We start from the raw sequence: 16,146 nt of genomic DNA on the forward strand, positions 1-16,146 counted from the left end.
CACAGCAAACTAAGCTACATAAATCTCTGAATTACCAGCTGAGCCACTAATCCAGGCGGTATGACACTCGCCAAACTGCTAGTTCTGTGATATTTTACCACCGAGCATAAAAGTGCTTACAGGAAAGGCCAGGAAAGAATAAGCCATGAATACAGAGTTTAAATCATAAGAATATTTTATAACGTTTAACATTACGCAGAAGCATTTCATATTCATGAAACGCTTTCAATTAAAAGAAAACATCGAAACAGGTAATAAGGACACACCCAACATGCTCAACACCCACTTTAGTACTTCCTACTCAGCAGTTTCAATTACTGGTTAAAGCAAATGTGTTAGAAATTTAAAGCACGTAAAGAATCTGCTCAAGTCAAACAAGACATCAGACAACACATCACCAAGAAGGCAAGTTTAAAGCAGTCCTACAGAAAGGTTTCAAAACTCACTCCCACAGCTTGATTCCAAGGATGTTAGATTCCTATCGGGCCTTTTCTACTGTTAATGTTTAAGCTAAATGACAACTTTGTTTGTCCACTGTCAGCATTCGAAACAACTTCTACGGGGTTTAATGGAGCACACAGATTTGACTTTTTACAAAAGCACTCAATGAGCTGTAGTAATGAAGAATTGTATCACAGTACGTTTTGTCATATCCTGTCTAAGATGTTTTTTCTTGCATGAGCCTAAGCACTCATTTATACTCGTATCCAATACAACTGATTTCGATTTTATGCTTCCTAAAACCCTTAAAATTCCTTGTCAACGTCTTTTAGTTTAACCAATCCTAAAGAAAATCAAGCTTTGCTGCTCTACTCTATTTCCCGTTCCCTGCAACATGTATGTGGATGCTGAATGAGACGGGTGGAGGGATGAGCGCTACATGGTTGTGTTTGAGCAGGAGGGCCGGATGATGAATGGGCTTTTATAGACATGCTGTTCGTTTACGGCAGGCTTGTAGGCGATGATCTCTTTAGTGTAATATGAAAAGGAAACAGACACATCGTGATATCACAAACACAATCCTACATTTGTGCCAACCTAATAAAATAATATGCAGTACTGTGTGAAACTCATCAAGTGGCCTGAACTAAAAGTTCTCCAGCAAGTTCAGTAGCATTGCTACTTGAGATCGTTCATGTTGCAGCCAAGAACTTCACTGATAACTGCTGCCATGGTGTAAATCAGCTGGTTGGTTCCAGCGATGGTCACACTAGGGACTGTCCACTGCAGTAAAAACTCTGCATTATCACTCCGTTACCTGCTGCAAGCACTGCCACAGTCTGATTTTCTTTCATCACTACCTGAATTGTTTGACTAAAAGGAAAAAGAAATGGCAGATGTCCTTCTCTACAGGGGCAGAACTGTTGGCAAACTGTTCACCACCCCCCAACCGCCCTGTCTGTCATCACTCCACTAGCATTGCTGTTTGTAATTATATTCACTCCACTTTTACACACCTATACATAATATCCTAAAAGCCACAAATCAATTAGAACCCTGCTCTGTTTGGTAATGAACTGTGATAAAACAAATATCCCCTGCCTATGAAAAACCATAGGCTTCCCAAGGGAGTCATGAGTTCATAATGTTCATGTTCATAAACACTGAAAGCTGACATGGAGTAGGTCCCAGGCCCTGAACTCCATAAGCAAGAAAATGGATTGATGTATAAATACACACACACACACATATATTAGGGTTGCAACGACAAACAAAATTCACGGTTCGGTTCGATACTTTGGTGTCACGGTTCGATATTTTTTCGATACAAAAAAAATGTTCATGCCTTTTTAATTTGTCAGTTATTAAAATTATAAATATATATTTGAACTCAAACGTACAGTTTTTAAATTTAATGTTGCTGAAACAACAAAGTAATAAAAAATAAATAAATCTATCTGATGGAGGAATCGCTCATCTTTGGAAAAGAGAGTTTATTACAGAGAAATGTCTCTTTCAAAATAAAAGCTCTACTATACGCTTCTTCTGGGCTATATTCTCAGCAGCATATTAAACATATCAGGTCCCCATAAGGAGAATCCTGTGCTAACGGCTGTCTAAATGACTCGGGTAAAGTTTGCAGCATGGTGCTTGTTGTTTTGTCTGCTTCCACTTGTCTTTGCACTAGGATGATGTCGGAGTAAATGTGCAGTCATATTCGTTGTGTTCCCACTAGTGCTGTCAGCGTTAATCTGAAATGACCTTAACGCCACAACACGGCAAATCTCCGTTAACGAGCTACCGCGGATCGCCCCGTGCGTGGGGCTGGACGGCCAACATGTTAACGAGCTAACTGCGCTAACACACTAGTTCCCACCCATGTAATTGAGCATTGCGTGGCACATCCAACATACTGTTTTACTTTAGTCCATGACTCGCTTACCTTCAGGGTCATACGTCACATGAAAACCAAAATAGTTCCAAACACCAGGGCCCTGTTTCAGGAAGCCGGTTTAGTGGAAAAACTGAGTAAGTATACCCTGAGTTAACGAAAACTCTGGGTTTTCGGTTTCACAAAGCGAGTTCAGATGACGCCTCAGTGAGTCACTATGACGACACACTCCGTGAAGCTAACCTGCCCCCTAGCAGGTTTACTACAACTAACCCTGACTGTCTCTGCCCCTTTGTCGGAAACCTGACAGTAGGAAGTGTCGGACATGGCGTGCCCCTTCCTTGAAGAGCCAGTAGATCGTGAAGCCCAAATTCTCCGCAGAGCTCTCCGCCGGGAGAGAGTGATCAGAGCGCATTTGGACATTTTATCATTTCCTGATGATTTTCTGTGTGAACGTTACCGTTTCTCAGCACAATCTATAAGTTATTTGAATAACATCCTCAGGCCATATATTACGCATGTGACACATCGTGGACATCCTCTCAGTTCTGTACATATTATTTGTATTGCACTTCGGTTTTTTGCAAACGGGAGCTTTCTGTATAATATTGGTGAAGCTGAGCACGTTTCCAAGGCTACCGTCTGTCGGGCAGTCAGGAATGTTACAGTTGCACTGAAACGTCTCCTGTACTCGTCTGTGGTGTTCCCCGGTCATAGACCCACAAGATTCATCAAAGAGGGATGCCACAAAATTGCAGGTATCAGGATGACCAAAACTTAATGTATGATGTGGTGATACTTGGACTACTACTTAAATTGCACATTTATTTTCAGGGTTCCCAGGCGTGATTGGCTGTATAGATGGCACTCACATTCCAATCATTGCTCCTTCAGTAAATGAAGGAGACTATGTGAACAGGAAGTCTTTCCACAGCATTAATGTACAGGTACATAGTTCCCTGTAGCATTTCAAACTAACAAATTATTTCATTATAGTAATGGATGCTAATTTGTGTTCTCTGCACTGTGAAGATCATATGTGATGCTGCCAACATTATCACAAATGTGGAAGCCAAGCGGCCAGGCTCTGTCCATGACTCACAAATATTCCATGAATGTACACTGAGCACAAAATTTGGACATGGTGAGTTGAGAATACTTTAAAATATATAAAGACCAATTGCTTCAGGGACATTTGAACTGAAGTGTATCCTTCTGTCTTAGGAGAGTTCACTGGCTACTTGCTTGGTGATAGGGGGTATCCATGTTTACCCTATTTGCTTACCCCTTACCCTGACCCTGAACCGGGCCCACAGCAGCGATATAATCTGGCTAATTGCAGGACAAGAGCCAGAATTGAAATGACTATCGGAATGCTTAAGGCCCGGTTCCAGTGCCTGCAAAGACTCAGGGTCACCCCAGAAAGGGCATGTGACATTATTGTGGCATGTGTGATTCTTCACAACATTGCCACAATTAGAGGAGAACACTGTCCTTCTGAACCAAACATCAGCAGTGATCCAAACCATGAACATCCTGACCCTCCCACGGACATACAAGATGGAAGAGCAGTCAGAGACACCATATGTCACAATCATTTCTTTTGACCCATCACCTCAACATGTTGAAAGAAGAATAAACAGATTTTTTGTTCAACTGGCTTTATTGGTCGCCTGTATTTCCTGTACACAAAGTATTAAAAGATGTAAACCTCATAAAGTGTCTCTGTTGCTTCCTCCTCTGTAACAGCTGTCAATGTTTCTTCATTATTTTCCTGTAGTAAAGAAATAGACAACATTGCTGTTCTACTGTACACTCATATAATCTGTGGAGTATTACTCACAACTGCATGTTGGTCTGGCTCAACAGGAGGCTGCACCAGATGCAGTACACCATCACCATCAACTGATAGAATATGAGGTTTATACAGGTCACTTATAACTTACAAGGGACCAAATGGCAATTAACAAACATATAGCACTCAGCTTACACGTCATTGTCATTATGCTCTCAAAGACAACCAAGACTGAGGGAAGGCAAAATCAGTAGGAAAATAACTTCACTACAAAATAATCCATTATGGTAAAGAGTTTATCAAATGAATGAGTAGCACTGCAAAGGTGACTGTGAAGAAAGGATGTATGCACATCATGTATTATTTTGAATTTACCCCCTATGTAGGCACTTGTGTCTTGCGGGGTTATTGACTCAGAGGATGTCCCCGCAGAGATGCCTTCGGCCACAGGGCGCCCACTGTTTTGGCTGAGGGCCAACTGCTCAGCCTCTGTGAGTGGTGGTGGTGGAGGACCCCCACCTGTTTTTCGGGCCTCCGCTTTTTTTCTGTTGGCTATAACGGGTCACATTTGAGCATACAGAGTAAGCAAATATGTACTTGTAATGTGCTCAGATAATTTCAATAAGTGCTTACAGAAAGAAAATTAATGTAGCCTCTAACTGCAATTGATTTACATGGGACAAACAGACCAAGCACTATGGCTCATAATACAATTACACCTCACCTGTTTGGACTATATTTTTATATTTCATTTTTACTTGCTGCCAGGAACGTTTGGGGCCTGTTGGGTTGCACCTGCGCTCACATCACATCACAAAATAAAATGTATAAAATAACAAATAAAATAACATATGATAAAATAACGTGTTAAATGGGTGGAAATCCCTCGATCAATGTTTATATTAACACTCACGCATTGACTCTGTCGGCTATGTTTTGCCATGCATGCTCCCTTTGTTTTGCAGCTGAGGCTGTGTTACTTTTTTTCTGAGAAATCTGCATGTTATCGGCATATGCTGCCATCAGAATTTCGGCCTCAAGCGCTGTGAAATACATTGACCGCGCCTTCTTTCCCTCCGTCTCCATGGTGACTCGCTTAATCTGTGCTCCGCTTATCAGGGCTTTATGTATCCTCGTCCGCGCGCTTCACTTGGGGTTAAAGCAACTCCGCGTTGATTGAACTAATTGTTATCAGCCTTTCTGAAACGGAATATTCCGAGTTGGACAGTTCGGGGTTACTCAACCCTGCGTATCGTTTTTCACTCTGAGTTTTCTAAACCGGCTTCCTGAAACAGGGCCCAGATCTGAATGAGGGTGGGGGAGGTTCAATTTGCCATGTTGCAACGAGCTTAGCTTCTGTCTGCTAGCTTGCCCTGCGCTCAGTGGATCTGCACTCGACAGTGCAGCCTAGGCGGAGTAGTCGAACGCAGATCCACTGAGCGCTCAACACAGACAGCATCGTCAGAAGGAAAGTTGATGAAATAAATTAAAAATGTTGTATTGTTCGATACATATGTGTACTGAACCGAAAGCACTGTATCGAACGGTTCAATATCGATACGAATATCGTTGCACCCCTATTAAATATACATATATATGTGTGTGTGTGTGTTTCTGTGGTTCAGCATTATGATGCTGAACCACATCATAATGAATAAATGGATAAATTTCCAAAATCCCGGAGCAATGCAAATTAGCCGGTGCGAGGTAAGGAGCTCTGTCATTGGTTAGACAGTCTTAGCTTTGCACCTATACCAAAGGCCATTCAGCCTCTGTGTTTACACTCTGCCTACACAGATGTTGGACATGAGACGACACAGGAAAAGGATTTTTGATGTGAGGTTTTTATTGAGATTTTATTTCTTTTTTTTCTGATTTGAAGTATTTATTAATGGAATAATTATTTATTTTCAAATACTGATTTATAAATATTTATTTTATTTTATTTATTTTTTTTGCCTGTCCCGTTTGGCTCTTTTGCATCAGAATTGCTGTCTAAAGGCAAAGAAAGATGCCCAATGGATTTACTTTACCAAACTGACCATCCCAGCCTTGCAGTAATGGTCCATTTGATTCACCTTTTATTGTTTATTTTATTTTCACTTACTGAATACGGGACAGACTTGACTGGGGGAAAGAAGGGGAGAAAGAAAGAGAAACAGCTGAGAAGAGGGACGGGGGAGAAGGGCAAAAAACAAAAACCAACAGAATTTTCTTTTAAATTAAATTACTAGATAATAAATTACTTTTGTATTGAATAAATAAAATAACTTAAAAATGAATTTGTAAATTAATATTTTATCGCACAATTCATTGTTTAAGCAAAGAACTTTTTATTTCGATGCGCTGGATCTTCTGGTCCTCTGCACATAAGTGGATTTCCATTTAGACTTTATATAGACAACAACTCAAAGTGCTTTACAACAAGTCACATTCACCCATACGATCATCTAGTGCTGTACTTTAAACACTTTAAACACAAACACGGATACTGTGGGGAGAGGCCACAGAGGCACAGGGAGAAAACTCACACAGAAATCCAACAATTAAAGAGGAACCTTCTCGATGTAACACTACCATCCTGCAAGATGACCTGGTCCTGGGCCATCTTAATAAGCATGCTGTGCACAGTAGTTTCATATTCCTGCCAGAACAAACACCAGACAGTTTGTACACAAGGCTCAGATTCTCACTTTGCCAGATACAGACAATAGTTTAAGATCCTAATGTCTCTGCACAGCTCTGTATGTACTGAAATATCCAACCTCAGATATTTCCTGCTCACACTCTGCACCGCCTTAGACAACAAGTAGTTCATGCTATACATAGCATTGACTTTTCATTCCAGCCATGTGCACTCATCAGGGCATCAGTGCTGCCGTAGTAACCACACTAACACTTCCTTGCACCTGTTGAAATGGCCTCAGTCTGATCGTGCCCTGAACAAACTCACCTTTAACATCCCACACACGGACTAAATATGTGCGTGTCAATAACACGTGACAGGAGAACATGCTGGTTGTCTGTCATGGGGCTGAATTAGAAACAGAGCAGGAACTACAGTTTGTCAGATTAAGACTGATCAGGTCCAACATCCGCTCCCAGCACTGATTTACACGTTTGGTGTCACATTGAAGGAAACGCCTACTGGCACAACCTGCATGTGTTAAACTGCTCCTGCGTGTAAACAGCGTGTCACTTACGGCTTTTTGCATCACAAGGACGCGCACTGGCGTCTCAGGGTGACTCAGATGTTTGCTGAATGAGGTGTAGACCGGACTAGGCGGGACTCATTTCACCAAAACACGAACTTTTCCACCCACCAGTGTTTATCTGTGTGCTTATTTTAAAGAATTATTCCATCGTTATCAAATACGAAGCATTACACGCACGTCGAGCCGTTTCTGCTGAGTCAGACACCAGTGCTCCCGTGTGCTGATTCTCGGGTCCATCTTAAACTGGTGTGTTTGCGAATGAACTTCGGTAAAACGTTACAACGTTACCGGGCGCGCAGAGGGTCTCGGAGGCGTGTCGTACCTGTCGGGTGGTCGCGGGCTCCTCGTTCCCGGTGGGTGAAGGTGTTTCTCCTTCAAGCGATGCTGGGGTGACCGGAGAAGAAGCCATGTCCCCCCGACATCACCTCTCACTAAGCACCGCTCCTACTGTCACTTTCCTCGGTGTCCTCCAGCGTGCAATACGCTGCCTGGCGCAGTTTGCACGGACGGTGGACCGGTTGCGTCGCTCGTTTCCTGCACGATCAAAGTGAGTCTTCGGCTGCACAGTGCAGCCACTGTCCCTCCTCCGGCCGGCGGACTAGTCCAGGCGAGGCGGATGACGTTGTCCCGGGTCTCGCTCGCTCTCGCACATGCAGGACTTGGCCCAGTCTGTCTTCTTCTGCCTCACTCTGCGCTCTGCTTTTCACTTCATGTCTTTTTGTTTTGTAAGGTGGCTAACACGATCACTCCTCTTCTGCCTGCAGGACTCTGTGACTGCTCTGTGCTGTGGCAGCACACTCCAGCCTGATAGTTCATTTTACAGCTTTTGGCACTGCGACGCTCTCCTCGGCTCGACAGACACAATCTCACCATGTCGGCACAATATACTGAGTGCAATCCATAACATGATTTTATCTCACTGTAACTTTTAAATCGACCAAATGTTGCGTAAATGACGTGTCACGTGACTTGAGCACATGCACACCCCCTGTCCTCACAGCAGACATTCATCTTAGCCCCCCCCCCCCCCCCCCTTGTGTTTTGAGATCATTGCTGCAACAAAAGGTTGCCACACATATTTCTACATGAAACGTACTGATTCAGTTGGCACATATTTAATATATATTAAATATAATATAATGTTGTTTTGTTTGAGTGGCTGAAATAAAGCTAATAAAATAAATGAATACTAAAATAAAGCTGAATCGCATCACAGGAATGACACAGCCCTGTTCCTCCGGGCTGTCAATCTGTGAATCAGCAAACATGTATGATTTATTGTCATTCATTTGCTAAACAAACTTACCTCTGAACTTTGACCCTGACAATTCAATTTTATTTATATAGCGCCAAATCACAACAAAAGTCGCCTCAAGGCGCTTCATAGATACAGAGAAAAACCCAACAATCATATGACCCCCTATGAGCAGCACTTTGGCGACAGTGGGAAGGAAAAACTCCCTTTTAACAGGAAGAAACCTCCGACAGAACCAGGCTCAGGGAGGGGCGGGGCCATCTGCTGTGATTGGTTGGGGTGAGAGAAGAAAAACAGGATAAAGACATGCTGTGGAAGAGAGACAGAGGTTAATAACAGGTATGATTCAATGCAGAGAGGTCTGTTAACACAACAAGGGAGATCCAGGTTTCCCAGCTGACGAGCAGAGGGCAGCGGCTTCCACTCGTTTGAGCAGTTTGTTGCGTGACCTCCTGTCTCTCACTGAACTAAAATGCCTCCAAACAACAGCAAAATAGATGGCACTCACTCCAACGTCTTGCAGCAAAAACATTAAGTGATGGGAAGAACAGGTGATGGATGAGCTGCAGATGTAACCGGTGTGATTCTGCGTTGTGTCTGATAAAAAAGGTAAAAGAAAGAAAGACCTCCCAGTAAATAATTTGCCCACTCCAGCTCCTACGACCAAATACAAACAGTGGGGAAGAGGGTTAGTTCAACCCACCACAGCTCCCAAGCTAGCAAGGAGTATATATTCATGCTAGCATTTATGGCGCCTAAAACACATTTATGATACACACATACGACACACTTATAACATCTAACAAAAACAGGCTTAATAATGACAATAATCGAACTAAAATTGCAACCAGAAACATCCAGGTGGCTAAATATGCATTATATGTGTGTTTTAAAGTGTTGGAAAGAAATGACACCCACCTCTCCCACAGGGGGATTGTAGAAAAGGGGAGAGGCAAAAGGGGTACACTGTATTTATAGGATTGCACCGAAGAAGAAGAAAAGAACGAGGAGGGGCTCTAACTGATAATGAACACAACTACAGGCTTGGAGGTCCTAAAAGTCAGGTATAAAAGGAGCAGTTTGGGGGTTTAGAACACATTATAACAATGTGATTTATGACCCTGTTACACAGAGCCAGCAGAATGAGCTGCTGCCACCACCACAATCAATGGTGACGCCAATTTAGAAAGAGCCCCAGTTGATTCCACTCTTGCCAGATGCTGAATACACATCGTCTAAAAGTGTGTGCCATTGACCAAAGGAGGAGTGGGCTGTTCACACATGCCTGTGTTCTTATGGAGCAGTCTTTGAGGATGGCGAGTCCAGAGCTGGAGGTTTAGATCTAAAAGAGTGATCCAAAGTCAGGAGAGGATTACACCCAACCTTCAGAGATCTTCCTATAAGCCAGAACTGGAAGCAGAGCCACCTTTGGCTATGATATCTTTACTGGACCCAGTAAGTCCAGTCAAGGTCAAAAACGTGGTCAGTCCCCCATTTAGTGCCATAGATCTGAAACATAGTAAACAAAATGCTAGTAAAAAGTTACAAACATGTTCAAGTTACATGTCTACAACTCCACAACAGACATACTTTGCTACTGGTGCCAAACAGTACTGCAGTCTGTAGCTTTCCAGCCATCCTTTGAACGTCTTTGAGTTTAATGTAGCCAAAACTGGATTCAGTAATCAGTGTTTATTTACAGAAGCCGTAGAGTATGGCTGCCACATGTGAACATCAGTGACGGCTCATTTAAACTGTAGGAACGATTAACCCAACATCAGAAAAATACTTCATTTTACATTAATGTGACAAATTAACACTGCTGGGACTTTTCTGGTCCTACACTGTTCATGTCCAAGTCAACACATTGTAAGATTTACACGTGGAAGGTCATCTAAGCTGCTTATGTGGAGATTACCTTTCCTTTAACAACGACCAGTTTCTTCTTTTCAGTTTTCAGTTTTATTTGTCATATGCAAGTTAGCACAGGGTCAACATTGCAATGAAATGTGTTTGACGAGCAGCAGTCACTCGGCAGCTTGATACAGTAGGAGAAAATATAATAAAATAAAATAATAAAGAAAATAGAAAAATAGTAAGGAGCAAATATTAGAGAGACATGGTAAAAGAGAAAAGATGACTAAATATATTTGTATCTATAAATATATGTACACTAGTGATTAAATAAGAAAATCTTGAAGAGAAATATGACGGGAGGGCAGATGGGACATTGCACAGGAATGAGCAGCAGAAAATTTCAGTATTGCACTTTTAAATATAAATATCAATGACAATAAAGTGGAGTGACCAGTGCAGATTAAACAGAGTACTTGTGAAGCTGCAGGTAGCTTCTGAGTGCTGTGTTGTGTGTGTTTAAGTGTTGTGGTTGAGGTGTCGTATGGCTTGGTGGTAGAAACAGTTTTTGAGTCTTGTAGTCCGAGCAGACAGACTCCTGTAACGATGGTAACAAGGAGAACAGCTGATGTGCTGGGTGGCTGTGGTCCTTGATGATGCTGTGTGCTTTATGGAGGCACCGCTGGAGATAAATGTCCTGAATGGCAGGAAGCCTCGTGCCAGTGATGTGCTCTGCTGCCTTCACCCTCTGTAGTGATTTACGGCTGCTGGCAGAGCAGCTTCGTACCAAACTGTGATGCAGCTCGTCAGCAAGCTCTCGACTGCACACCTGTAGAAATTTGAGGTGATGTTGGCGTTCATGCCAAACTTCCTCAGCCTCCTCAGGAAGTAAAGCCGCTGGCGAGCTTTCCTGATTGTTCTCACCTCAAACACATTATTTACCCATCCAGGTGGAACATGTAGCTGTGCTCGGTTTGACAGCTTTCATCCTGGCAGCAGCGTCAGCTGAAGCATACAAGGCACACATAGATGTCACTGAGCTGGAGCTCTGGGAGAGACGTCGCCACTTTCAGGCCTTTAAACAAAGCTGTTGGAGCACAAGTCCCAAAGATTTATAGTTTCTCTTCATGTCTTCATTGTTCCTCCATGGAGAGATGTTCCAAGTAGCCTTGGCTCGAGACAGGCGTCCTGCAGGACTACCTACCAACTGTCCACTGTTTGCAGTCGTGGTAGAGTAATGTTGCCCACCAGTGACTGAAAACCATAGATTGGAGAAGAATGACAGAATTCAGTGACCTTGTGGGGCCATAACAGAGAAATGACAGCAGTGTAGTGGATCAAATAAAGAGTGATGATGTTATATTTGTGACTGTAGCAGGACCAAGGCTCAAAAGGTTGCAGGCGTTGTTAATTGAGCAGAAGATGGACGGCATCAAGCCCTCTCCTCGACAGCTACAGGATCACAGTCTGCAGGTTCAGTTATGCAACGTTTTAGCATCGATGCGTGAAGTTAAGAGCAGACAGGGAGGTTATTTTTGCACTGGGCTGGAATGACTCAGTTTACCTGTCAAAGGCTATCACGGCTGGGAGAAAACCCTCAGCATTAGTAAAGAAGGACCACGGTGGCCTCTGGGTAGAAACACTGCAGAGTTCATGTGGATACGCTGCTGCATTAGGTCAGATAGAAATATCATAAAGCATCATTAAGTAAAAACGTTTATTAAGAACAAATGTTTAAATATTGTTAACGTGTTTCCCAGAAACATCTGTAGAGACAAAGAGCTTTCTGTTGTTGCTTCGAGGAAACAAGCTCTTCTTTTTAGTTTTGTCCTGGTATTTATTCCAGGACGGACTCATCCACTGAGCAGTGTTTGGGTTTCTTCGTTTTCCTCGTTCTGGATGCAAACTATTACAACTTGGGCTTTATTTCAGTGACAATGGCCTTAAGCTGCAATACAACAGGAAGTTACTCATATATAGTAATTTCCCAGACCATATTAAAAATCCATTAACAGGAAATACAAATGATGGGACAATGCCACAGCATGGACATTAGAACAGTTGGGAAAATTTACCTGGAAAAAGGTGAAAATGAGGCTTCATTGAACTGGAATTACAAAGACCAGGAATGTGAGATCCACCAGCCACAACTGAGGGTTTTTACACATCATATCCTCAAAGTAGAACTACAGTGATCAAAAGAATCGACTTTAATGTTATTCTTTCTTTATTTATGTCAGATTTAACCCCCCAAAAAGCTTTAATCTTTAACTAGTCTTTGGACGTAGCTACAGTACGGTCAGGTTGACAGTTTATGGGTAACATGTGGCCACCAGGCACTGCGACACACTTCCATGTTATATTACCTTGGCGTCCCGTAGGAATACAGGAGAATCATGTGAGGAATCTAAGAGTTGTTTCTTAATTCAATTCAGTTTTATTTACACAGCACCAAATCACAACAGCAGTCGTCTCAAGGTGCTTTATACTGTAAGGTAGCTCGTACAATAATACATACAGAGAAAAACCCAACAATCATATGACCCCCTATGAGCAGCACTTTGGCGACAGTGGGAAGGAAAAACTCCCTTTTAACAGGAAGAAACCTCCGGCACCAGGCTCAGGGAGGGGCGGGGCCATCTGCTGTGATTGGTTGGGGTGAGAGAAGGAAGACAGGATAAAGACATGCTGTGGAAGAGAGACAGATGAACCGCTGAGTGTTGTCCCGTCGAGGTGGCTCTTCTATGTTGTGCATTTATGGCACCAAACCACAAATGCAAAGGAAGAAAGGGTCGAGGCACAGCACCCAGCTGCCTGACAATATTCAGGCAACGTCCAAAGCCCCACAAAGGACCTACCCACACCCCACTGGCCCCGCCCAGATCAAGGAGCTGTCACAGCAGACAAAAATGTGAAGTCCGCACATAGTCGCCATGGCACCCACCAACCCACCACACCATCCCCCATGGAGCTACCAGGAGAGGCATACTGGCCCACTGAGGATCACAGAGGAGCAGACCCAGGGGGGCTGACAGCACAGCCCCCACCCACCAGTCGTGCAGCTTATTTTATCTTGTCAGCGTGAGCCCCACCTAAAGGGGACAGAGGGATTAGTGAGTTGCATTAGTGGGGCAGGAGAGAGTGAAGCAGGGGAGCCAATGTCACTGCGATACGACTCCTCAACACCATCCAGCCTGCCCCACCACTCATAATGAGTCCTGCTGTGCTCTGTAGCAATGATGCATTTTATGTGTGTGTGCCAGGTTAGTGCTGTGGATTCAAAGGAGCACAGTTCCACTAAACAGGAGATCAGGATAAACCCCAGTAACCAACCCTGCCCCCGCCATCACATATTCTCAATCCCAACAGAGGCCAGCCCCACAATGACATGCCACACGTGATACACAGCCAACATTACTGTTATAATTACATGTTTCCTTTATTACTTTCCTTTCAACCTCTTTATTTTGCACCTTAAACTTTCTTTGGTTGCTACAAGCCACAAAGTCCTTTATGGTTTGTCTCTGTTGTGTGGAGGGCTGTTTTTAAGAGCTCAAAAATGGGTGTATCAGAGTCAAACAGGCAGCACAGTGGAAAAGTGGTTGGCACTGTTTCCTGACAGCAAGAAGGTTCTGGGTTCAAATCCAACATCTAAGCTGTTTGCATGCTCTCCCCATGTCTGGGTCCTCTCTGGGTTCTCTGGCTCCCACAGTCCAAAGACGAGCAGTTAGTGGGGTTAGGTTGATTGGTGTATGTGCCCATGAGTATGAGTGTACACGGGTGTTTCTCGGTGTTAGTGACAGTCTGACAGAAGGCTGCATCCCTCAGCCTCATGTGGGCTGTGTAGCCCCTTTACCACTGCAGTGAGAGCTCAGACCTGTTTCTGGTGGGTGGTGGACTCCTCCAGGGCTTCCCCTGATTCCCCTTCTGCCACAGAAGACTGTGGCCTCAGAAACTCATATCTGCTTTTTGCAAATGAAGCGAACCTGTTGGCTTCATCAGCAGGGGCGGATCTAGAAGGGTGGCATGGGGTGGCAAGTGCCACCCTAAAATGATCCCTTGCCACCCCAAGTGCCACCCCAGTTTTGCATATGACAGTGTTGTTTATTAAAATAAGTTTAACAGTTTGAGCGTAGTTACAGTCAGCAGTGAATATAAATGCTAGAACTGGATATATTCCATAGTGTCCCCCCCTCCACATTAACAAATGGTTCAGCCCATAGCAGGACGGCTTTCTTCTTGTTTTCAGTAGCAAGCGATGCTTATGATTGTGCCAGAGCACATTTTGAACAACACCATGGGAATTTCTGATTTTACACAGGTGGGTGGATGTTACACTGTGGAAATGAAGGAAGGTGAGTGCTATTTTAAATGGTTGTAGAAAATGAAAAAACAGCAGGTGTATTGGCTGCATTTTTAGATAAATAGTTGTATCTGTTTACAAAATGTACAATTTATATTTGCATTTCAAGTTATAAACATTTACCCAACACGTCTGTGGTTTTTTTACAGTAAAAAATACTGCTAGGATTTTAGGTTCTTTGTGTGATTTCAGATCAGTAATAGTTACATTAATAGTAATAGTAATACTAATGCAGTATGTCAGTGAAAAAACAACTAAATTCAGTTGAGCTGAAAAGATACCAAACAAAGCAAGAGGAGGAAAAAATAAAATGAAACAATCTGAGGGTGAAACACAAACGTAAACTCAAAGGAGTCACAAATGTCCGGTTGTGTTTCAGACCTCAGAGGGTGAATCCAACAAATCATGAAAAATGAGGTTTACATGTTTGTTCATGACAGTGCAGATTTCTGACATTTTGTGTCATTTAAGCTGCAACAATGTGACAGTTTTCTAACAAAAACAGTGAAACTTAAGTTAGACTTGTGTTTGTAAATGAAGCGCCCCATGTTGTGTAGCTTTCTGGAGTTTATACTTATTGGGCTACATATGTATTTAATATACAGGCTGTACAGTACATAACATCAAAACTCACATGTTTCATGTAACTAAAGTGTGTAATCATGTGGGTACAGACAATAATTAAGTTATAGACTATATTTATATGAAAAACGTGCATACTTACTGCATTTGAATCATTTTAACCATATGTAACCACCTGCATATGTGTTTGGGGGGAAAAGGCTTTGATTTTGCCACCCTAAGAAAATTTCTCTAGAGCCGCCCCTGACCATTTCACAGGATTTGCATTTAAAGATGCAACAAGACTAAAATGGTTAGGGTCAGGAGGTCAAAGGTCAGAGCTCCTGTGGGTCTGAGGGCGGCCTCACGCTGGAGAAGGATGAAGGAGTCTGACCTGAGCCAGTGTTTGACATGAACACATCAGCACTGCTGTCAGTGAGCCTAACAACAGCCGTTAGCATCATTTCAGTGTTTCAGTCATAAAAACACTTCCTGTCTCTGTGGTGGTTACAGTGACATCATGCAGTTTGTGCTTTGACCTCCAGAGGGCGACAAATCAGCACAGACAGAGAGCTCCATTCAAACTTTGCTGCCATCAGGAATAATTCTTCAAATATAATCATCAGTGTTTGAGCAGTTATGATATCAGGGACAATCTAGACATGTGTGACAATACTGAACATGTCACATGACACACCTCAAACATCATGTGATCCACTCTCAGTCTGCACTTTCATTCATGACTTCAACAGGTTGAAATGAGCTTTGAAG

At 43.0% G+C, this 16,146-nt stretch overlaps 2 protein-coding genes across 2 annotated transcripts in view; one reads left to right on the top strand and one right to left on the bottom strand.

Moving 5' to 3' along the window:
• The window catches only part of LOC309702379 (uncharacterized protein), a 41,762-nt gene extending 33,488 nt beyond the window's left edge, over positions 1 to 8,274 (bottom strand). Inside the window, exon 1 of the mRNA XM_082527090.1 lies at positions 7,665 to 8,274. Coding sequence (XP_082383216.1) covers positions 7,665 to 7,751 — 87 coding nt within the window. The 5' untranslated portion in view covers positions 7,752 to 8,274. The remainder of the gene's footprint in view (positions 1 to 7,664) is intronic.
• Positions 1 to 16,146, top strand: part of LOC309702172 (NACHT, LRR and PYD domains-containing protein 3-like) — a 270,070-nt gene that overhangs the window by 190,712 nt on the left and 63,212 nt on the right. The gene's annotated exons all lie outside the window — the stretch shown is intronic.

Source organism: Aulonocara stuartgranti (genome assembly GCF_965226115.1).
Source record: "Aulonocara stuartgranti genome assembly, chromosome: 3".
Taxonomy (NCBI): Eukaryota; Metazoa; Chordata; class Actinopteri; order Cichliformes; family Cichlidae; genus Aulonocara; species Aulonocara stuartgranti.